The sequence below is a fragment of the Falco biarmicus genome, chromosome 4, assembly GCF_023638135.1.
Source record: "Falco biarmicus isolate bFalBia1 chromosome 4, bFalBia1.pri, whole genome shotgun sequence".
NCBI classification, from domain to species: domain Eukaryota; kingdom Metazoa; phylum Chordata; class Aves; order Falconiformes; family Falconidae; genus Falco; species Falco biarmicus.
The window spans coordinates 52,537,066-52,561,606 of NC_079291.1; the positions used below are offsets into that span (position 1 = coordinate 52,537,066).

At 35.8% G+C, this 24,541-nt stretch overlaps 1 protein-coding gene across 3 annotated transcripts in view; it reads right to left on the bottom strand.

Annotated features, from left to right (window-relative positions):
* The window catches only part of UBE3C (ubiquitin protein ligase E3C), a 77,020-nt gene that overhangs the window by 15,112 nt on the left and 37,367 nt on the right, over window positions 1-24,541 (bottom strand). For 2 of the 3 annotated variants that reach the window (XM_056334562.1, XM_056334561.1), the window contains 5 exons: window positions 23,634-23,721; window positions 20,135-20,232; window positions 17,792-17,924; window positions 15,827-16,074; window positions 2,244-2,456 (listed from right to left, as the gene is read on the bottom strand). In XM_056334562.1, the coding sequence (XP_056190537.1) occupies window positions 2,244-2,456; window positions 15,827-16,074; window positions 17,792-17,924; window positions 20,135-20,232; window positions 23,634-23,721 (780 nt within the window). Of the gene's footprint in view, window positions 1-2,243; window positions 2,457-10,877; window positions 10,983-15,826; window positions 16,075-17,791; window positions 17,925-20,134; window positions 20,233-23,633; window positions 23,722-24,541 lie in introns of those variants that run through there. The other variant, XM_056334563.1, reaches the window with a different exon arrangement.

Below are 24,541 nucleotides of genomic sequence, written 5' to 3' on the forward strand. Positions count from 1 at the left end.
ACAGAATGTATTTATTAAGGTTTATTAAGGCAATGAAACAAAGAATAAAAAGTAACCTGTTGCATTAAAACACAGAAGACTGTGACAAGAAACAATTAGTTGAACTACACTAAACATGCAGTCTCGTTAAAAGATGATTAATACTTCACAGTTATAGCGTTCTCTCTCCAAGTGTAAACATAGCAAAACAGCATAAGAATATTTAGTTTAACTTACATTGCATTTAATTACTCAGAAACTCACTATTTAATCTTCCTTTTAAAGTAATTCCAAACAATTAAAAATCAGAAGTCTTGATAATACAAGCTGTAGCCCTCAAAGGGATTCTTGCCAAGCCTAATTTGTTTGTTAAAATTCTCTTTTTACAGTTTTTTGTTGCAGTAGGTAGAACTGACATCATCTCTAATTTGGATCTCCTTTTATGTTATTTCTGAGCTATTTCCTCTTTTCTATATCCTTCTACTTTACTTGTTAAGGTAGGTTTTAATTTGTGTGGCTAATTTTTGAGGACATACAGAGTAGATGTATGAAGTATGGACACCAAAACCTCTCCCAAAAATATTCACTACTACTTATTTTTAATTAGAGACTAAACTGCATTTATATTAGCTGTGATCAACAAAACTATTACTTTAAGTGCATTGAAATGAATGGCTTTAGAATACAAACAAAAGATTTTTCTTGCCCTCCACAAAAATTCTAGGTTATATTGCAGAGTACCGTCTTGTGTGCTTTGCAACCTCGTAACCAAATACGCAGCTAGAACACAATTTGGTATCCGTCACTTACAGCACATGCTGCAACGCAGCAGGCGCTCTCTGTACAATACTGTACAATAGAGTAGGTGTTCTAGAACGTGCTTTCGCATACATTTGTATCACATGCCTTTATTTCAAGTTTTTGAGTGTTTTTCTAAAGACAGCGGTCAGAAGTTTTCATATAGGGAGTGTAACCCAGGGGAAAAAAAGATGTATTGTACCAGGCAATTGTTGACTCTCCCCTTCAGTATCATTCATGAACCGCAAATCTGAGGGTACTGTTTTGAATGCAGTCCAGGTTTTAGGATCTCCCATAACAACAGGAAATGGATGACAGGAAAGTCAAGATAAAGTCTGAGCCTGATGTTGTTAAAGCAGAAGTCTTGGACATCAAACTTGCTATGATTTAAGCAGCAGCAGAGAACACCTAACAATCTCCAGGACTAGCTGCTGCATCTCGCTGCTGCATCTCGCTGCCGCTTCTGTAAGATGTGCACAGTCCCAGGCTTCCCTGCCAGGCAAACTCAAGAGAACTGCTTACCCCTTTTACAGTCTCTGCTTCTTCCACTAGAAACAAAGCTGAATTCAGATGATGCTGCATGTCATAATGTGGTCAGGTCTAGTTTTTTGATCCAATTATTAATAAATACCATAATCAAGTATAAGTAGACCACAAGTAGTACACAACTTTAAATCCTCAAAAATTAAAAAGGAAGTACGACAAAGACTTTAACTAAGGAGATTAACTGTAAGAGCACATAAAGGCACACTTTTCCAGCTCTAGTGACATTTATTTTCTACTATGAACATAAGTGATCTTTAGTACTCACACAGAGCAAATAAAAGCCATAATCAAATTATATAGTACAACTGCATTAAAACTCACACTTAAGGACCTAACTAACTGGCCCTAACTAACTGCTTTTTGGAAGCACTGAATGCCCATTTCTCCCTCCTGACTCACCTGGTGTCTCAACCCCTCAAAAAACCCCCAAAATATTTAAGGTCTGATTTCAGGACCTCTACTTTGAAAATGACAGCTAAAGGAGACAATGCTTATCTCACAATAAAGGGTGATTATCATTTAAAACTATTCTGATTTCTAACTGATTCCAAAACCAGACAGTACTTCTACAGTTTACATATCCTCTAACTTTTGCAGTTACTTGAAGAGCAATTAAAGAAACACCATAAAATATTTTGTTGAAGAAATTATCTTGGGCAACAGAACTTTTCATGTATGTCTGTTAGAAAATAATCACTATAGTTTACTACGTAAAAGACCAGACCTTTAACTTGTCATCAAAAGTGTTTTTTTTAAGCACACATTAGTTATTGTCTATTCCCAATACTGAGTCAGAATCCCTATGATGCCTCAAAACACACAGCACCTTCAACAGTTATTTCCTATCACTTTAAAAATTAATTAATCATGGTAGTAACAATTCATCAGTCGTTAAAAAAAAAAGTGAAAGCTATTCTTACCTGGGCTTCCCCAAGGTCATTGTTTACCACAGTGAAGTTTAGTCCAAGTTCTTCTACATCGCCTTCATAGCTCTTGAGAAAAAGCAAATTTTTGTACATTTCTGGATCTAGTGAAGCTAAATGATGAATGTCCACATCAGCACTTGTCCCCAGTAATTTTGAGAGGAAAAAACTAGCAAATGGCAACTCCACCAGCATATTTTCATAAAGAGCCTGAAAAACACAGCAATGAAAAGCACATTATATTTTATTGTTGTACATGCAGGAATTCTAAAGGCTATTATCTATTTCTCAACATTTTGGTAATTCCTTCTTAATTTGGTACCTGAATAGGATCTTCTGGTATAGCAATAGCCCAGATATTGCATGAATTTAAAAGCATTCATCTGAAGTTTGAAAACTGAGTATTTTTGTGAAATACCAAGCTCCTAAATTTTACAAATTAATTATGTGGTGACTTACATTAATCTTCTTGCCTAAAGTATGATAACAAACAGAAAGTGTATTAATTGCATAGACTGGCAAGAAAAGCAAAGTTTGCTGAAGGACAACACAACTGCATCAAGAATATCTTCCATATAAAGTTAGCATCTCTACCTTCATTAGCATTTCACCAGCAGTATCCTCTCATTCTTAACAATTGCTACATGTAAAATAGTCAGCCCCTTTAAAATAACTATGTAAAACCAGTACAGTTAAAACTAATCCAAATAAACTATTTTTCTTGCATGTTATACAGATTCATGGCTGTATCTTTTTGGTGAATTCTACTGCTTAAATGGCATCGTCAAACCATCCTAATTTCCCCACCAGAAGCTTACCAGTCATGACAGTACCGTACATCCAATCCTTCCTATGCCTGACACTGTTACACCTGCCAAAAAATTGCTGAACCAAAAGTGAGCCTGACCTGAATATGCAGCACTCACGAAAAATACACTTTTACTGCAAACTGAGAGTTTCCTCAACAATTTTCAAAAATGCACAGAACTCCAGCAATACCACTCTCAGTTGATCTACTGTATGACCACATTGCAATGTAAAGCAAAGCAACTTTGCATATTTTTCATACAATAAGTAACAACTTCTTGTTCATGGGAAGAAAAAAGTACATATGGTAGCTCTCAAAACAAGGTGAGATTGAGACTTCAGCACTAGAAAGAGAAAGCATGGTATTATTTAGAGAAAGCCTACATGAATAAAGGAAAAATAAGAGACCGCTGCCATTCCTGAAACATGCTGGCTGTGCCTAGCCTTTCCCATTGTCTAGTTTGTTTGCCACATCAGCATCTTTAACAATGACAACCAAATCTTTACAGTATCATTAATATCCCTGCCAAGCTGATCAGAAAAGGCATCATCAACGTAACATCATTGTTTGTTCTCTTTTTAGTCTTCAAGAGCAGTGTTTTGTCATTCCTTAATTCCTCCAGAATCTGCTGCAAGCTTAGAAAAGGAAGTACAATGAGCAAAAAAAAGGAAAAAAGAAGAATAAATGTAGCTGTAATCACTCAATGATATTCCAACAAAAACGTTAAGAAAAATATACACAATTCCTTAAACCTTTGAAAGAACATTTCTATGAGGTGAGTTAGACCTTGCAGAAAGAATTGAGAATAACGAGTTCAAAGCCAGAGGGTGCATTATATTTAGAGCTATATGATTTATTCAAGGTGTAGAAGTCGAAATCCTCATTTGTATAGTTGACTTTAAAAGCAAACTAGAGGGATAAATCATTAATTTGCAATGTATAAGGTCACTGTTTGCTGTTCCTGCATTAGTAACAATAAAGCTATTGTAATTCCTTAAATATATCAAAGCTACCCGAATTTAAAATAGAATTCCATCTATGACTCATAAAATGTAAATGTAGAGGTGTAATTTTTTACACAAGGCAGGTTTAAGCCTTTAGAGCATTTAATATACAAGGACTAATAAATGATAGCACTAAAAACTATGATCACATCAGCTAAATGGATTATAAATTAAATTTCCATAATGTATGCAACTGAAATACAAATGTAGACATAAATCAAGGTATTTTCTAAACACAGGTTAATTACACAAATTCAAAACCTGTCTATTTTTTATGCAAAATAATCCACTTAGCATTTTTCAAACTGGTCTTAAGTCTTAGCCACTTGCAACACTTAATCCTAGAAGCCTATCAATAATTCCTTGTCAGGAAAAAACAGCAATAGGTATATTGAAGAAACTTGTATGTTATTTTTCAAGTGTCTGTCTTTTATGAGTGTTTATTGCTAGAAATTGTGCCAAAATGATTTGAAATAAAAAGGATTAATTATAGTAGAAGCTTTTTAATATAAGTGAGTGCAGCTGCAATGCAATTAATGCAAATTGTGACGCTATCAGGAAAATAAATGTGAACAACATCACTGGCTACTTCTGTTTGCTGCCAAATAACTTCAGTAATTTACTACATTAAGAATCAATAAAAAAATAATGCATTTCAAATGCATCACTATTAATCTTCAGGTAGTTCCAAAGTGAACATTTATAATTTCATCTAAAAACTATATAAAGCATTTTTAAATAAAATAAATTGTGCAACTTGAGAATAACTTTAATTACTCCTTCTCTTAGCCAAGTAATTGCAGTATTAAAAAAAAAAAGTCTTTTTGGAAACAAGACAAACAGTAATGTTTTAATTAGTCTGAAAGTCAAGCTATCCTAATAAAGTTTAATAAAAAATGCACTAACACTCTGGTAAATAAAATTGGTTTTGTTTCAAAGAGGTAAATTATACCATTACAGCTCCAGCACCACACAAAGATGCTGAGAAATGCTGTGTACATCTGAACATGACCAAACAAACTGAAACTGTATTCTTCAGTTTCCCTCTAACTTCCCTGCTTCTCTGTCAGCATGAACTGATCAAACTACCTGTCTCTGCCAAAAGGTGTGATTCCACCCATTCCTGCCACAGAAATGAAATAAACCAGCTTTCTGAATCAACTGGGTTTGTTTGCAGGTAGAGTAATTGTATAGTATAGAGGTTACATGAGCATTATGACATGCTGAATAAAGTTCAGAAGTTGCAGATTATTTGTGCTGTGCATTGTTTGTGATGTTGGGTTTTAGGTTTGGGGGTGGGGGGGTGTTGGTGGACTGTCCTGGTTTCAGCTGGGATGGAGTTAATTATTTTCTTAGGAGCTGGTACAGTGCTGTGTTCTGGCTTTGATGTGAGACTTTTCAGTTCCTCAGGCCTTGCTAGGGAAGAGGCTAGAGGGGCACAAGGAGCTGGGAGGGGACACAGCCAGGTCTGCTGACCCAAACTAGCCAAAGAGGTGTTCCACACCATGGGACGCCATGCTGGGTGTATATACCTGGGGGTTGGCCGGGGGGGCAGGTCATGGCTCAGGGACTGGCCGGGCATCGGTGGGTGGGTGCTGAGCAGCTGCCCCATGCACTATGTGTTCCTTTCTTCCTTTCCCTCTGGATTTTATTCTTTCCCTTCCACTTTTCATTATAACCGTTACTGTCATCATTGTTATTATTGTTCTTTCATTTTTATTCTATATCAATTATTACATTGTTCTTATCTCAACCCTCGAGTTTTACATTCCTCTCCAACTCTCCTCCCCATCCCTCGGGGTGAGGGGGGAGTGAGCGAGTGGCTGCGTGGTACTTAATTACCAGCTGGAGTTAAACCACAGCATAGACACTGTTTGAAGTTGAGCTTTCTTTCAAATCAGAATCCGATCCAGCTCACTGCTACGGCTGAAACCAGGTAGGAAGAGCAAGACCGTTTGCTTCCACGGGAGCACAACCTTAGAGCAGCCAGTTGCCCATGGAAGTCCACCCTGACAGTATTTTTCTTACTGCAGCTAATCTAATGGCCGACACGGGAGATAACTCCTTTCCTCTTTTTTCTTAGTGAACTGTCTTGGGGAGCTATAAATTACTTGAGATGAAATACTGAACTCTCTGAACAGGCCTTCTGCAATATCAACATAAAGGAGGCAGGAGCCCAGCCTCAGTGACAGGCAAGGGACTGGTGCCCGCCTCTAACAGAGGGAACCAGCTGTCAGGTTAATCAGCCGCAATATGAAGCTGCAGCATTAGAATATACTTATATATTTACTTTTTAATACAATCACACCCTCCCCACAGAAGCAGTCCTCTTTTTCTCCTCCAGTAGCCAACAGGCAACAATGCTGACAAAGAAACTGGCTTGCTCTTGGAGGGAGGTGAATAATTTCGTTTGACTGTAAGCTCTTGTTCATACATTGCTTCAAGAACTCAAAGCCAGCAAGTTTAACCAATATACATTTTAATACTAAACTCTTCTCAAACTTCAAGTACTCTCACCCTTTGGCAAGTTTCCTTTAACTCTTACAATCGTCACTGATGGGACTAATGCCATTCTATAATGAATTCTGGGAGCTCACATTCCCCACTTTTTTATCTACCAAGCCCCTTACTTGACTTCAATTGTGTCTATCCTGCAGTCCCATAAACTGCAAGCAACTTACATAAAGCAAAAAATCCAGATAGGGAGTCACAAAAGGAGCAATTAGTGGTCAAATATGACATCTGACTTCCTAGGTTTTAACCTTTTGATGGGGGGAAGGGGAATCAAACACCTTAACAGAGCCTATATACCTATGCCTCCTCTAAAGGCTGGGCATTTATTAGCATTCCACTTCCATGGAAGTGCAATTTGCATATGCAAGTTGTGGGCAAGAAGCTAGTCTGAAGCAGAGACAGGGATGTCTACATCAAGGGCAATCACACACGCACTGTAATGCTCATAGGATGACACATTCCCAGAAGCTAAAAGGTTATGTCTGCTAAAAGGGCCAATCTGGACTTCCCAGTCCTATTTCAAACTCATGTAGGTAAGGGATGCTTTTTAGGCAAAGTGATGACATATCTAGATAACCAATAAAATAACTTAAAAGCTTCTGAAACAACTAAACAAAACAGAACAAACAAAGAAGTCTGGTTTTTGATAACAAATTCCTTTCGGTATTCTTCACCCCAGCATTTTCCCATTATCCAAGAAGCCTTGCTAGCTTTTTAAATTTTTTTATTTATTTATTTTTAACATCTATGGGTTAAAAGAAGTTTTTTCTGGTTAAAAGGCCAAGCAATTATTTCACTACGAAAGAAGTAGTATTCAGTAAAAGTAACTTCATACACCTCCCTCCCTCTGTGTGTGAATGCCTGTAGAACACACCAGAAAGTTAAAAACAAGCAAGAGTAACTGAAAGCCTACTGTGGTTAATAGGTTTTGACTTCACACACAAAGCGCACGGACTGAAGCCTATTGTTACTCTTTTAAATATTAGCTAGTTGTGATTACAGTATAGTTCGACTATAATTGATTACAACAGAGTAGCTACAAAAGAAATCAGTATATAGATCACAACTTGGTCATCTAAAGTGACAAATATGTTCAGATACTTATGAATATCCTGAATGCATTCATTAAGCACCTGTGATGTGTGGAAACAAGGAATGGTTCTTTAAGGCAAGCAACTTTAAGAATACAGGCATGCAATTAGTAGCTTTAATGTATCATAGAAGCATGATCTCAGCTGGAAGGACACTTGTATACAGCGCATAGTAAGAAAGGAAGGAAAATGATGCAGTTCTCTGGGCAAGAAGGACTTCTTCCTTGTTTTCAACACAATGGGAATAACATCTGCCTGGGACTATATATGATAACTATCACAGTATTATTTAAGCAATATGTGGTCACATGAGGTATTGTTAAGGTATAACACTCCAAGATTTAGGCAACACTCTTCAGAAAGAAACAACTTTGTGCCATGTTTTAAAACTGGACAAAATCTAAGCTAGTTATTTCAGACAAATTAGCCGTATACAGTAGAGGTTACGTGAGCATTACAACATGCTGAGTAAGGTTCAAATTACATAAACAAATTCACAGATGAACCAACTAAACCTTCCTGACTGTAAGGCAGCTTTAGTGCCTTTACTTATACTTTCAGGTCTACAATTAATTCCATTATTTCTACTTAAGAAAGATTTTTAGTTAAATAATTAATCAGTCATTGTTCCTACTTTCCATTAGTCCTTCACAACCCAGAACTGTATTTTAAAACCTAAACAATGCTAAAGTCATACCCCTAGAGAGACACACTTAAGGCTTATGGGCTGAGGCAGTAAATGACTGAGCTTAAATTCAGGTATTTCCCTAATCAGCCCCCAAGACCATAACCCTTTCTATTTCAGTCATTTTAAACAGTTACTATTAAATAATACTTAGCACTTACAGAGTGCAATAGATCTTCAAAGCTGTACAGAACCATTAATAAAAATGATAGAAAAATAGCAAAACCATTAGAACTTCCTTCTACCTTATTATTTATATTCGAGAAATATCACACTTACAAAGCCTTTGGGGCCAGAAAAGCCTTTTCTACCCTAATGAAAAAGATAAAACTAAAAAATATAAGCTACATTAAAGTTAACATGTATTCATTCCTATATCTGAAGCATTTTTAAAGCTAGCATTTAGTAATTTTAAAGCTAAAATTATTAAGTATATCTGTAAGAAATTATGTGCTTTAAAGTGAGCAAAAACAAATTTATACCGTTCCTAACGCCAATATGAAAAATTAATTCTATCAGGTGGTGTGTCACAATGCAACATGTCTATCTGGTAGCTTTAAGTCACTGTTTCTCAGTTTTCTGAGCTCGACAATAGCAGAGACATCTGGATGCATTATATGACCACAGTAATGGAAAATCTGGTACATTATCTTCCCTATACGGCTGCAAAAATTCATAGTGCATTTTCTGTTCAAATACTAGATGCCTTTTGAAAGAGCAGGAGGCCAAAATTCCACAACTAGATGCCGGTAATTAGACTTCTGAGAGTGCTTTATTAACACTCTTGCAGCAGTGCTACAACCTCAGATGTAAAAATACTTTTTTTTTTTTTTTTTTTTTTCCAGAAAAAATAGAGCCTTTTGTAGATTGGCTTTACTTCTGATTTCCCACTCACTGGTAATTTGCAGATCAGTAAGTACAAGTTCACAGAAGTTCCAGAGAACTGGGGTAGGAAGACTCAGATGCGAAGGGCCTGCCTGTCAGATTTGCTACGATCCATGTAAATACCTGAAAATGGATTGCAAGTGTGTGATAAGCACCAAAGAAACCCTCGACTGACTCATTACCATAAAAATGTGGGAATCCATTTCCAAAGACTCCATTGGAGCATATAAGGTATAATGACCTTGAGTTAATTTTTAGTTTTAAAATGGGAAGTCATGCTAGTATTTTTATTCTAAGAATATAGGGCATTTAATTTTATTACAAGAGTTCTTATTACCAAAATAGAGTACTTCAGAAATGTTAGTACCTGCAGAAAACCACCATTTCATCAGCTTAGTACTTTCTTTTTGTTCCAATAGGAACAGTTCTCTCTGTAACTTATATCACACATACGATATAAATTGCAATCAATGTCATTTGGGCGGTTTGAGGGATGGGAGAAGGAAAGACTAGAGGTACTTGTGGATGCGCTGGATAACTGATAGTTATCATTCACTACTGAAGTTCCAGTAAAGGCTTAATATATTTTTTTCTTGTCTCAAATTTAAGCGTAATTTATTAAGAACTGAAGATAAAAGGAAGACATCTCCTTATTCAAGTTCTAGTCTTCTGAAAAACTGAAACACTTACTACTATATAACTAACCTCTGGATATGCTTCTAAGATAAATCTCTATTTTAATAGCAGTGAAACCAGTCATTTTTGAAAACAGTTCAAATAGAATAAGGAATTTCAGTAAGTATTCCAAACCTAATTGATTGAAATAGACGTAGGTGTTCCCAACTGAAAAAAGATAAGGATACCATTACCACACACTCTAACTGTTTATTTATTCCCTGTCTAGGAACCTGATTTAGAGGCAATAAAATGCAATCAGTACACAAACCAGAAGCAGGAATCATCTGCTAATGGAACTTTTAATTGAGGACTGACCACTGACATGAGGTAATTCTTTCCATGCAGAACTCCTTGCAGAGACCTCTATGCACTTTATCACAGTAAACAATCACTAACATATGCATTAAAGAAAATTTAAATACATTATGACCCAATAAATATCACAATCCATCAATACACACTTTTCCTTCCTAAAGATTTAGAGTTAGAATACCACATTTCAGTAGTCTTTTAGTGCTAGACATATATTTACAAGGTTAGTACTAACGTAGCTATTTGTAATCAAAAGATAATTGGTTATGTTAAATGAACCAGTACACAAAGGAATTGTCAAGCTGAGTAACTGTGTCAGAAAATAGATTCAGATTAGTTTACATCTACATTCATAAATCACGAAATAACTTCCATAAGGTATCAATTTTGCTCTCTTACGATTGTGCTTCTGCACTGTAACTGTATAATTAAAAGAGCATGCCACTTTACATGGTAAATTTCTGTTTTGATTCCATTTCAGATGATTCAGGATTTTCCGATACAAATGATCGTCAGCTAACTTGTGTTTAAGCAAAATGCTGAGTCTACAAAATCACGTGGAGGGTAACTGAAATTAATAAACCAAAAAGTTCACACAAATTACCTCCTCTTTGTACCAGTACCATAATTCCATACCTACCTTTCTAGGTACTAGTAGCACCAATGGTGGCTGCAGCACAAATCAATCAAGTGTACTGATTTAAGCCAAGTCAAAGTGGGTCTTAATTAAATGGACAGTAAGCAAAGGGAAAGGGCTGCCTAAAAATCAGGAGAAAAAAAAAAAAAACCACAGCAAACCCTTCAACAGTCAGAGAAACAAAGGAAGAGTAGCAGTACAATGCTTGCTGCACCACCCTATCAAATATTCAAGCATGCAAAATCCAGTTCTCTTGCTTTGTTTCTCTCTACAAGCTTTTGGCACAAAAAGGGCACACAAATATGTTATAGGAAACACTTGCTTGAAGGTTTTAACTCCATATGTGCAGCTTATAAATGATTTCAGAGTTTAGGATCTGATCCAGATCTTGCTGCGAAAAGACTCCCGTTGATTCGATCTATTTTAGATAAGGCCCGAAGATGATTAAGAACTACTTTAGGTTTTTACTGTAGACACTGCTAATCTAAGAATTGTACCTTCCAGCCAGGAATAATGTGTCACACAATAAATGACCTATCAGAGCTCTATTCAAAGTTACAAACAGTAACCACAAGTCACACACTCTTAAGATACAGAAAACTAATCAAATCAGTAATTAATGGCCTCACATTTACTGCTATGGTAATTAAATTGGTATGTGATCTACTATTACCTTTCTAATGTTCAGTTTTACGAAAATACACGTTTTATAACCTTTTTAAAATTATACATCTAAAAACATTTAGATAGGTGCACAGAACGGTCTGTTATATCTCAAATCAGTACAGTAACCTATAAGAAGTCATATGACATAAACCTTCATCAACGTAATATCCACCAGGCCATGCAAATTACTGAATTCTATGTAACATTAAATATTAATGATCAAAGACTAATCCTAGATTGTCTTACCTATCCATCGTCAAAATAATGGATTTAAACATTTAAAATAAACACATCATTTTTGCTCAGTCCTTGCTGCTTCTTCCATCAAAATTCTTTACTTGGCTCCACAAAGGAAGGATTCAGTTCAAAACAACAGTAACTCAAAAAAATTGTCCTTCATACTGCCTTCCCACCCATTTAAGACAAAAGCTAAGTCTTTCCAAAACAAACCTAAAGCATTTCAGAAAACTCCAGTGTCTTCCAAGGACTGCAGATTCTATTGCTTAGAAAAAGAGATTTAATTTTATATTTCAAAGATAGTGCATATATGCTTCAGCAACATGAATGCGTGACTCGCTACAGCTCTTCAATATGCTGGAGTAAGAGAAGAGAAATGGAGACAGTAGAATTCAGTATAACCAAAAATACTGAGCGTATTAGACAAAAATCTTTAGTGTCAGAAAGGGTCACCTTGTTGGAGGTGTAAAGATAATCACTGCAAAACATAATACATACAAGAACTAGACAGGTTTATGTCAAAAAGGAATATGAGGAAACCATTACAATTATCATTCTAATCTTCCTATGGACTTCCTGCCATATTCTTAAAACTAATGCTGATACTTCTTTGAATGTAAGTAAATTATCATAAGAATTAGCTACTTGATGTCAAATAATTCCAAATGCAAAGAATGTCCCTTTCAACAACATCTGCCACATTAACATCATATAATACATACAAATGTAAACTGGAAATGGAGAAAGATAATATGGTATACAAGACTGAGTTTAGGTCTGAATAATATGGTAAAGTTCAGATTTTACTTCTGTATCTGTCACTGTTCTACTAATCCTTATTTCTGGTGAAATGGTTAACCAGTGTTTCCCTCTTTCCAGGTCTGCAGCAGACCATTCAAGAATCAGCACTGAGAGAATCCTCATTTAAGATTCTCAAGTGTTGCTTCCAAACTTCCCTTCTCTGGCTATGTCAGTTTTAGTTTTGGTAGCCTGTCAAAAATGACAATTTTTGTGTTCTGCCGAGCCAAGCCCACTACATTGACAAAGCTGCAGCAGGGAAGTCTGCATGTGGAAGGATTTTTTTAGTGCTGCCAGAACTTCTGCCCATGGAAAGGAAGTTAAACCGAATCAGGTGCCTCCCCACAGCCCAATTTTACTGTCACATCCATACTTCTGGGACACCACATGGGACAAGACTTTACTTTCCAGGGAGGACAACAAAGAATTTGGGGCTAGAACACCTGTCTGAATGTCCCTGACAGCCCAGGGCACCCACAGTTCTCAAGCAAAGCCTGGGCCTCAGAAAGTCACTGCTATCCTTCCAGTGGGCAAAACTGAATTCTTGAATTTTGAATATTTTTTTTTAATTTAAAAAAAAAAAAGAATTTGAATTCAAGTTTCAAACCCCACCAGTGGTGACAGACTGCTACCAGAGGTGTGCACAGTAAGATGAGCTTTTACTTTTAAGGAAGAGAAAGGGAAACGCTTAAAAGGCACCAAAGTTAAAATAATATTTACATTACAAAGTAAAGTCACTGAAAGTTGAGAAATGTAAACTTTGGAAGTGTTTGAGTGCTGCTGTTGTTTAAGCAAATTAATGTCTGCTTTTTTGCCTTTTTTTTTTTTTTTAAAGAATTATTTCAGACAACATATGCAAGTGCATGATCACATGGTATTATTTCTACCAGGCCTTTTCCTCATCGAGTGATCAGTAAAAGCTGCATGGACAGCCATGCAGTTTGTATAGTATATAATGTCAATTTCTTCACTAACTACAAAAATACATCCCAAGTAGTCAATAATTTTTGTAGGGTTACAAGAATTTAAATTTTTAGATAGGCTGTTTTTAAGGGTAATTTTAAAGTTTTTAGGCTTTTCTACTTTTGAACTGAATAATTAACATAGAAGATGTCAAGCTGTTAGAAACTTCCTGATGAGAAGAAAAAATGAATTAGGTGTGTATCTATGGTACTGAAAGTTAAATGCATTTGGGTATTAGTATGAAATGGCTACCAAGAGACAGAGAATTTCTATAAATTATTATATTTTAATGTATTTGTTTTCTGATAACATTGAAACTTCTTACATTAAGAGTTTTTGGTGGCAGCGCTCTTTACATACTGGTTTCCACAAATAAGAAATTGCTGTGGATGCCTGATTGCTTCCTTTGCATTAGATCTATTTTGTTTACAAAGGGGCTTTTAATAATCCACTATTGCTCTCAAATAACCCTGTGCAAAGCATAAAATGGACCATTTTTGAAGACGGGTGAGTGAGTATTCAATAACTTAACCAAGAACGCAATACTGGCAGGTTTTGAATAGTATGGTCGTGCCTTATCTTTCTGTTTAATTCATCGAGTCTCTAAACACACTACTAAAAACGTGTCTGTCCACCTGGGTAGAGATAATTATAAGTAACACTGTCAGTTCTTACCTTATGTAAATATACTGCAAATACAAAAACAATTTATGCTTTCCAAATGTTAAATAATAGAACCTCTGCTTTTAAAAAGACAAAACCAGAACTATACTTGTAGCACTTTATGGGAAAAACACATTTTTTAACTTCTGTCTTTACGCTAACATTTGAAACCCAATTACAGAAGGCAATGTGTTGTTTTGACAGAAGAAATACAAGGATCCAAAATTACAGTCTTTTTTTCTTTAAAATAATGTTTCAAACTTCCCCGCGACAATTAAGCCCTGCCCCATTCCATGTTAGATAAAAACCAACATTTTTAGAGTCAAGTAACTTCCTTATGATACCACAGCAGTATGTGTTTCCCTACTCCAAAAATCTACAGATGCAGAAAGGAAATGAAAAGTTGGATATGTAACATAGGTCAGAATTACAAACTATTGTAAATAGTCTCACACTAAAAGCGGGAACATCCTTCAAAGATTATTTTATTGAAATGGCCAAATTGAAATTTTCATTATTGAATGATTTTGCATATTTTAAAAGCTAGGACACCTTAGCAGAGAATTTGCCTGCAAAGTGGCAGTTTATAGCAGTTGACTGGCAACTCTGAAGAACAGCATTCCGTTTCAACAACTCAAGTTTGCCAACAACGTCCTCTTAAACTGCTTCCAGCTACACTAAAAGAACATCCAACTCTACATAAAAATCTCACTGCGAGTAAACAGGATTTTAGCCTCCAAAATAATTCAGGCAATTAAAGGGAACTTTTACATCTTAAATACCTTCAGTTTTAGATAGCTAAGGAGCAATCAATACTTTTTTTTTTCTGAAATGCAATTTGTATTCCAAACTTTGTTTCATAATTATTAGCTTTACAAAAAGTATTTCGAGGGCTTAAAAAAAAAAGTAGCCTCATGACTGAACCAGACCATAAAAGAAAACTGAATGTAATGAGTATCTGTAATGGTTTCTCTCTTTTTTTTCTCTCCTCCCCCATCTTCCACCTAGCTCAAATTAGTCTTTGAACATTCATGTTTAGTTAGTCTTTCAACATTCACAGCAAAGTACCAAGCACTAAAACTGAATAAAGATGCAAAATGTACAAAAAACCCAACCAGAATTAAGTGACAGTTAATTTGCATAAGGCTCTTAAGTATGGTAAATGCATATGGCAAATTTTAAATGCTAGCAAGAATTTTACACCTCATACAACTAGAAACTGTTCATTCCTTAAATTATTAATTTCATATAGCCCAAATGATGGAAGTTTAAGTGTAGTCAAATTCAGAAAGCTCCAGATCAAAAATCACCATAAGTACAGTAGTTCTATTGGCTTCAATCAACTTAACTTTAAGCAACAGAACAAACACAGAAGCAGACACATGCACGCTTTGCTCAACTGGCAGTCAAAAGTATCTCAAATCCTCGGTACTTGTCAAGTATGTAACTTACTAAAAGGAACCAGAATCTTGGGTGATATATAGAAATAATGTTTAGATCCAACATCTGAAAGTTATTTTTCCCCCAACTCTATAAAAATATCACTTTTTCCCCATCTACCCCCATCTAAAACAAAAAAAAAATATTATGAACTATTTCAGTACTGCTGTAGCTTTATATTATACAATACTGTCTTTACCTTTCCAAGCATTCTTCCAAGAAAGTAGTAATGTCGGGCGTAAGAGTCTCCAACAAGCATCTGTGCAGCAGGGTTAGGATAAAGAAGGCCCTCGTTGGTGGTCTTAAAAAATCCCTGGTTAGGGTTAAATCCTGATTTAAGTAGTTCATTCAGAAATTCTCTGAAAATTCCACCACCATCAATACCAGCTTCATCAAGACCATGTGCATTAAGTAAGTGAACACGAATGCGCTTTTTTAGGTCAGGTTCTGCAGAGAAAAGAGACAGACAAATTCAAACATAACTATCTGCTTGAAATTTGTTTGGATACACACACGTAACTATACAAACATCTACACTAACTTTATATTAAAAGATTGAACTAGTACATAAGATCAAAATTCTATTACTGGCTTGGATTTGGGAATATTCAGTATGTGAAACTCACTTTGTACAAAGGGTCTTGCTTTAAGAGCATCAAAAGGTGGCAGTGGAAAGACACTAGGAGGGGGAAGGAAATCCTAGAGTCTTGTAGAGAGGCCCAAGAATAATTTGAAAATTCTATTTATATAAAATATTGTGACTGCAAGGTTCAACACTTTCCTGTCTGAAGGAACCTTCAATAAGCACTGCCACTTAGAGGGGCTGACTATTAAGCTACACCATTAAATAATTTTATTTGAAACTGAACTTTATGTTTTTGATACTCTGGACTTATTGCTATGTCATGGAATTCCAATGAGCAAGGTGTAGTAAAGGTGAACATGTTCTGAAGGAAGATGTTCTGCTTGTTCCATAGAAGGCTGCTCCTTGAGAAAGCAAGCAGTATTTAGGTCCCTGAACTATGTACACCTAACAGAAAAGGAGGACCTTTTTGCTCAATTCACTGCAGTCTTCCAAAGATCTAACCAAATACACAGCTTTTATGCAAACCCTTGCACTGACTACACTTGTCCAGGCAAAGCAACCAGTAATGAACCAGTAACAATAAACTTTCTACTGCTTCCATGTGCTAAAAATGCACACATTATGGGAAGCTGATATTCATGAAAGAATCTTTAGCACCTGGTAGCAAAAGAATTTCGACTGAGCCACCGAGTGTCTTACTTATACTCTCCCATTAGCAAATGTCTGTACATCTACTAGTACCATAGTTTGTACTTTTTTTAAAAAAAATAAGTCTAAATGTATCTCTTTTAGGTAGTTAGTTTTAAACTCAGGTATTGAAACACAAAATCCTATTTATAAATACAACAGTATATTTAATACTGCCCGAGCAAAGGAAATTAAGAAAATACATGATCTCGCGAAATTTTACACTAAGCAAGAATATCAGCATCGCCCCTTCTTCCTCTCTAAACTAGACAGTTCTTCAGGACAAGCTGAGATGGCACAGCAGACAAGATTCACATGGCAAAGTATTTGGCAATTATTCTTTTTAGACACAAAAATACAATATAATAAGGACTTTAGTCTGGCAGCCTTTATCTATATTGGAATTTTACTTCTAAAGAGGCTGCTTTCACACTAAGGTATGATTTAAATCGATGTGGTAAAATACATACTAGTACACACTACCACTACTAAGTACACTGCTTTATCCTTACCAGTCACACTGTACCTAGCAAATTCTGTGCAGTCTATATATTTGTTGACACTGATTTACCAAAGCAGAAAATATCTAATGAACTACATACATAAATATACAAAGTAAAGTTATTTGAATAAATAAATGGGGAGAAAAGCCCCATAAATTAGGTTTAACACATGCCTCCTTAGTTCAAAGAGGATGAGACTGCTATAATCGAAAGAACGTGGAGAAGAATCACTTTATGTAAAAATCAGGAAATTTAACTTTGTAAGAGCTTTCACACCTCACAGCTGATGCACTTCTAACACCCTACTCAAGTAAGCAAATATGTAAGTACATGTTAAGAATGGTTAAATGTTATAAACAAGCTGATGATAAATTAATTGTAAACCTACCATTTTCAGGAGAAAGTTTATCATAAGCATCTTCATAAATGTAATTTCTTCTGATAGTGACATTAATTCCATCCAAAAACGGCCCATCTCCTTGAACTTCTTGTTTATCAGCATATATCAGTCTTTGAAAAATCTGTTAAAGTAAGTGAAAAGAGAAATCGTGTCAGATCTAAATACTCACCAACAGATGGTCATTCACTACTATTACTGTCCTTTGAGTTGCTGTTGGGCACTCACTTTCAAGCAATTTGTCTTCTCTCTCACTGAGCTGCAGAAACATAATACAGAGCCATATCCCAGGGGAGGGAAGGAGAGGGGACAGACATGCAAAAAACTTTTTCATGCCAAGATACCATCCTCAGTTCTTTCTACACAAAGAGACACATCTACAGATATTGTATCAATGATTCCAGACTTAGCTCCCTAACTTTCAGAGTTCTGAAATACAAAGTATTCAAAAACAAAAGGAAAAAGCCATGAGTATGTTACACATACAGAGGTTATCCTCAATAATAGTAAATACTTTTTTATTGGGTTTTGTAATGCTTAGGAACTTTCCCAGTAATAAGAAATTAGGTAAGATTCTCCTGTTAGGAGCAATGAGCAAATAATCCAGGGCAAAATAGCACATAGCCAAGTGGATATGCCAATATGTAGCATGGACGCAGGTTGCCTAAAGTGTAACAATGTTTAATATACTCTCAACACAGGGAGTGTCTGTTTACTACATCCTCTCTTGCATCTTTTCCATATTCAGTAAACAGCCTAGTACATTTTCCAAGGGATGCAATCTCCCAATACTAGAGACTGCCTTCTTAAATTAGAAGGTTAAGAGTCTTCAGGGATGTTTAGAAACAACGAATTTGCCACGAAAGAGGAAAATCTGACTACAGCAGACAAAGCTACTGTAAGTAAGGCCTCAAATCTACTGTTTCTATGGACAACTGCAGCTAGCGAAGAGGATGCTCTCCAACCAGGAAGATTACAGTGTAGGCAAAAGCTGGGTTCTTCTCTAAGGTACACAGGAGGAAGATAAGAGAATATAGTCATAAGCTGTAGAAAGAGAAATGCTGAATGGACATAAAGAAAAAACATTTCATAATGAGCGTGATTAAGTATCAGAAGAGGTTACATGAAGAGTTTGTGAAACCATCATCATCTTTGGAGACAGTTAAAACTCATCTGGACAAGTCCTTGCACACCCTCATCCAACTCTGAATTTATTCCTGTATGAGGATGTATGCAGACTAGAGTACCTCCAGAGGTCCCTTCGGACCTGTATTTTTCTACAGTTCTACAACATCAAGACACACAGCCGCAGACACTTTATTTTTATGTACATGGCATGAGAATATGCTCACCACCATTCTCTTCCCTGAAACACAGCTAGATATGGCTCATTACAATTACTACACAAGTATAACTCATAGCAAATTTCTTCTTGATATAGAGTCTGGACTCCTACATAATCCAATGTTCATGCATGCGTTAGACCTGAGAATAAGAACCCTAACACATAACTGAGGTATTTAAAATTAATTCAGACAAACACATGGAAAAGCAAGCAATGTTGACTAAAGTACACACCATAAGAAGTAACATCATCATAGGCAAGCTGTCAAAAGTATGGGTTAAGTCAGTGAGAACCAAGACACCTGATACAAATCAGTTTCTTTACCTTCCACAGGTAAATAACAGATTGAAAGGTGTACACCAATGTGCTTTAAGGCTAAAGAGGGTAACATCCTCTGGGGTCAGGAGGATGAAGAGTCTACCATGAAAATGAACGCAGTAACTGCTTATAAGAGTATCCAGTATCTGGTAATTCTTGTATTGGAAAATACAAGAATTTTCCAAGTTTTAAACTATATACTCTATCAAAGTTCAGCTACACAGCTATGAATGCAGAAATTTAATCTCTAGGTGTTACTCTTCCAAAACCGATATCCACCATCTCATTCTCTGTAAATCCACCCACTGCACAAGTCTCCAGACTTGACCTTGCAAGCTGTTTATTAGATGCACAACTAGTTAGTGCTCTGTTTACCACAAGAGGGTGCAATCATGTAGATCAATCATTGAATCAGGACTGCAGTTGATTGTAAACATACCTCATGCCACTTGGAATACATGCTTCTAATTCTAATGCATTATAAAATACAGCTAATAGAAGAAGATAAAAGTAATTAAATGTTCAGTCGCCACATGAGTACTATAGAAAAACAGCATGGCCTGTATCCTTCTGTAGGGAAACAATCCAGTTTCTACTTAAGAGGTCTTTTTACACTTACTGAAAATAAAAAACTAAAAATACAACTGCATATTAAATTGGAAATTAGGTACCTTTACTCTTTCTTCAAAAGGAACTACAAAAGGTAGCTCTGTCAGAATTGCAAGTTGTCGTTCTTCAGATACAGAAAGAGGTGCTGGTTCCAAGCCCACTTAAAATAAAAATAATAATTTTTAAAATTTTGCAAAGAACATTTATTTTTTAAACAGTTTATTTTGTATCAAGTGACTCAATTTACTCTGTATAACAATACATACATTAAAATAATTTACTCACTAAACAAAGCCTTACCATTCTTTAAAGATTGGTTTCTACAGGCAAACTGAAATACAAGTAGTGAAAACACACTGAAAACAAAACATGTATAAAAATAAGTACTCCTGTATTTTTCATCTTAGAAGAAAAAAGTTATTTTCTTATTATTGACATTTTAATTTTTCAATTAAGAAAAAATTCATTCTAAAAGACAATTAAGAAGTTGTAAGCAATTAGAAATTTCATCGCAGGAATACACAATATTCCCATCTCAACAAGCAAAATAGTTTAACGGAATTGTGCCTGCAACTACATCTACTTTCAGTCAAATAATTTTAGGCATAAAAACTAATGAGTAAACCAAATCTAATGAAACCAGCAGAAAGATAACATTTATTTCAATGGCTTCTCTCTCTCAACAGCAAGGTCACCGTAATTGTATTTATAATGTGCCTGAGAAAAGAAGATTAAAAAAGAATTCAAGAAGCCACAGCAACAGATACACTCTGTCACATACAGTTCCCAAGCTACCATGCAGCTCCCTTAAACCTTCTCATACCCACAGAGAATGTTCTTAGGGAACAACTCAACTTTGGGTGGTGCGCAGTAGAAGTGACAACCCTGCTCCAACCTCATGGAAGAAACTCAGTTGCCGAGCACATACCTGACTGTAAATAATTGAATGCAGAGGGGAAAAAAAAAAGAAAAAGATACTGCTCACTGACTCAATGCTGTGGCTAAAGGTCCACCTAGCTTCAGTCTACAGAGGAAACAAAACCCACAATTCCTTAGTTGTTTTCTTTTCATGTTTAATAACTACCTTAGCGCAAAAAAAAAAAAAAAAAAAAGAATCCACAGTCACTATTTACAGGCCATATTACAAAGCCAGAGTTTACCGTGACAGTTACAGGTTCTTCCTTTGGTTCCTACCTGAGGTGACTAGTATTTTGCTGCCTTTCTGCAACTAGACATCACTTCAATTTCACTTTTTTTTCCCCCCCACTCCTCAAAGCACATTAAGTAGGGATATTTTAAGTACCAATTACACATGATGTGACCCAAAACTTTATATTCATTTGGGGCAGGTTTCAACATTGCAAGCCTTTGGAATTTCTGATAAAATGCTTATCTGTGATTACCCTTAGTTTACTTAGTAAACATTTTTAATTAAAGTCAATGTATGCAGCCTATTAAGCTAACAGTTAAAAGCATTTTAAAGAAAAAGTGCGTGTACAGCAAAGGTAAACTACTACATGACTTCGACAGTTCAATTATTCCAGTCAATTAGTCAATTTTATCTGCATTTCTCCATCACAGCTTCTTTCTTTAAAGAGAAATATGGGATGGAGCCATCAATACAGAGGGCATTTAGAACTAACGAGTCTGCCATTTAAGTAAATGAAAAAGCACAAATAAACATGACCATATGTGATTCAGCAGTACTTTTATGTTAATTGGCTTTAACCCATATGGAGTCAAGAGGGATTAAACAAGTCGTGCACACTATTACCTGCTCATTTTCACACATTCACGTTGGCTGCATCTTTTTCAGTCCGATTTTGTATGAAAACAGCATCTACTTGAACACATAGTGACATCTTGCCTCATCATTTTGCCCCCAAGACACCCTTTTGAGCTACCCAGCTGAATTTTAGCTTTGACAGAGGAGCTCAAAAATACTAAGTTTTGTGAAAATTTTCAGCTCAACAGAGAAGAGAAATTCCTTTAGTGACCTGATCACAGAAACAGCAAGGAGAGCTCTGTTATCTGCTCTGTTCAGTGTGTCAGCTTGCCTGGCAGCCAGCCAGCAAAGCGAGGGCATGTAGCTGCTCCACACCAACCGCAGCACATACATTCCTTTATCCACCAACTGCCCAGACCAAGGCAACTAATGAAACAGAGGGAACCGGGGCTACTATGAGAAGAAAGACAAGGGAAAGAGCTCAAGATGCTGTATGTATGAGGCAAGGAATAGTAAGACCCTTTTAAGTAAGACGATGTAAGAACAGTAAGACGATACACATGGGAGAGAATCTGGAAGTAGTAAATGCGCAACAGGTCTGACAGTGATCATCATGGCAGTATAGCTGTCAAGAGCCATGGAGGTCAATGGAAGAAACAGGGACTACTGGTCTAGAGTCCGCAAGGTATACAGGATACAGGGCTGTTGAAGCCTAGCAATTTTTGCTAAAACACCTATTTGAAAGATTTCATATTAACAATCACTTAGAATACGCAACTTCCAAAAAGAAAAGCTAAACTGAAAAAATATTAAATTTAAAATTCTGAGAAGTACTTACACTGGACAAGCTAGTTGTTATCTGGCAACTAGACTAATAAGGTAATCAAAGTCAACTTAGACCATCATAGCTATTCCAGTAAAAAACATCATTATAAGTAGTCCATAGGTTTTGACCTTGGACAAAGCCCTTAATTCTGTACAAGTCTGAGGCAGTATTCAAAGGCTATGGTCTTCTCTAAATGATCCACTGTATCTGGCTAAGATACTCAAGTAGATTACATCATCTTGAATGAGTATGGACCATCGCAGATGAATGATTTTCCTACTTAAAGGCCCCATTTTTAATTCATTATTAAATCTTCACAAGTATGAGTGATTTAATGAGTATTTTACCTGAGCATAGCAAGGTAAAGTTCTAGAATACTGAAGCTACAAAGGTATGAAAAGCTGAACTAGCATAAATTTACCCTCATTGCTAAGTTGGTCCAATTCTCTCATCTTTCTTTGGAAGTTCCATACAGTCCGGATATTTTGAGTAATTCAAAGGGTTAAGTTTCTGCCTTATCTAATTAGAGAAAATATTTATAAACAGTAATTAATACTTATCATGGTACCTAAAGCTTGTTTGTTACAGTTTAATGTATAATATAGAAGTCTCCTTATAGTATACAGTAAAAGCAAAATGTTAGTGCTTTACATCATCTGCTACTTTATTGTGTACCTTATGCAACTGCTTTTTACACATATTAATTCATTTATTTTTAACACATCTCGTGTCCACCTCATCGTTTCCCCTCATCAATGCCAGAAACAGCTTAGGGAAAGCTGTTATACATTAAATATTCTAAAGACATAATGCACAAATGTGTATGTATACAAATACACATTTTTAAAGCATCAGAAACAAAATTATGAAAGACTGCCTTGCTTTTCGCTATCATTAAGACTTTTACACAAAATGCTCAACTGAGCTCTATAAAAGATAGATTTTTCTTTGTATAAGGCAAACTGTTACTTTGACATAGTAAAGCAAAAATTGCATAGAAGCATCTTACCATCCAAAGTAGACTGCAATGGTCCTATTCTTCCCATTCTTCTGACTCTCCAGACATGTCGGGCAGATGGCACATACAGCTGTGTAACCTAAGAAATTAACAGTATTTTACAGTTACACATTACTGAATTACAAATTACAATTTACTATTACACAACAAATGGATAGAACTGTCACATCCAATGCATCTGAATGCCTAAGTATCTTAATTTCTAATCACTCCTCCTTATACTCATGCCTTAAAGTTTGCATTTGCATTGCAAAGTTAACAATGTAATATAGAGTCTGTGTATCATTTAAAAATACCACGCAAATAAGTTCCAGTATTTAAGATACTAAAGCCGAGTCTGAATTTTGAGATGTCAAATAAATTCTGTTCACTTTGTACTGAGAATGAGGTTAGCATCACAGTTTAAGACTACTAGTACTTTAAGGTGTGTAGGCACGATTTGCTAAGTATTATAAAGAACTGTCACACAGAGAAATGGAAATCTTGAACACAAGGCAAGCAAACGTGCAGTCATCAAAACCAGAAGAGTTCACTGTCAACTGTTCCACGCAAAACCTCCAACTGTTAAGACATCTAATAGTGCAAGGTATTCTGAGGTGTAACGAGCTTCTTATGATCCAAGTTTTCAGTGATTCAAAGGACGTCCTTGCACATTCATATTACTGTTTACTTCTGCACACATAAACACAGTCTCTAAGCTCAAACAATGACATTTTTTTCAAAAGCTCTCAGGAAAAAAATAATTTCTAGGCGAGGTAATGATGCTGAATTTAATTTTGGAAGATAATTTTGAGGCATTTTTCCCCACTATAGAGCAATTCTTTTATTTAGCATTTTTATTATGAGAAGTACTTAAAGTAACTAGAAAATAAAACACAACAAAACGCTACCAGAATTTG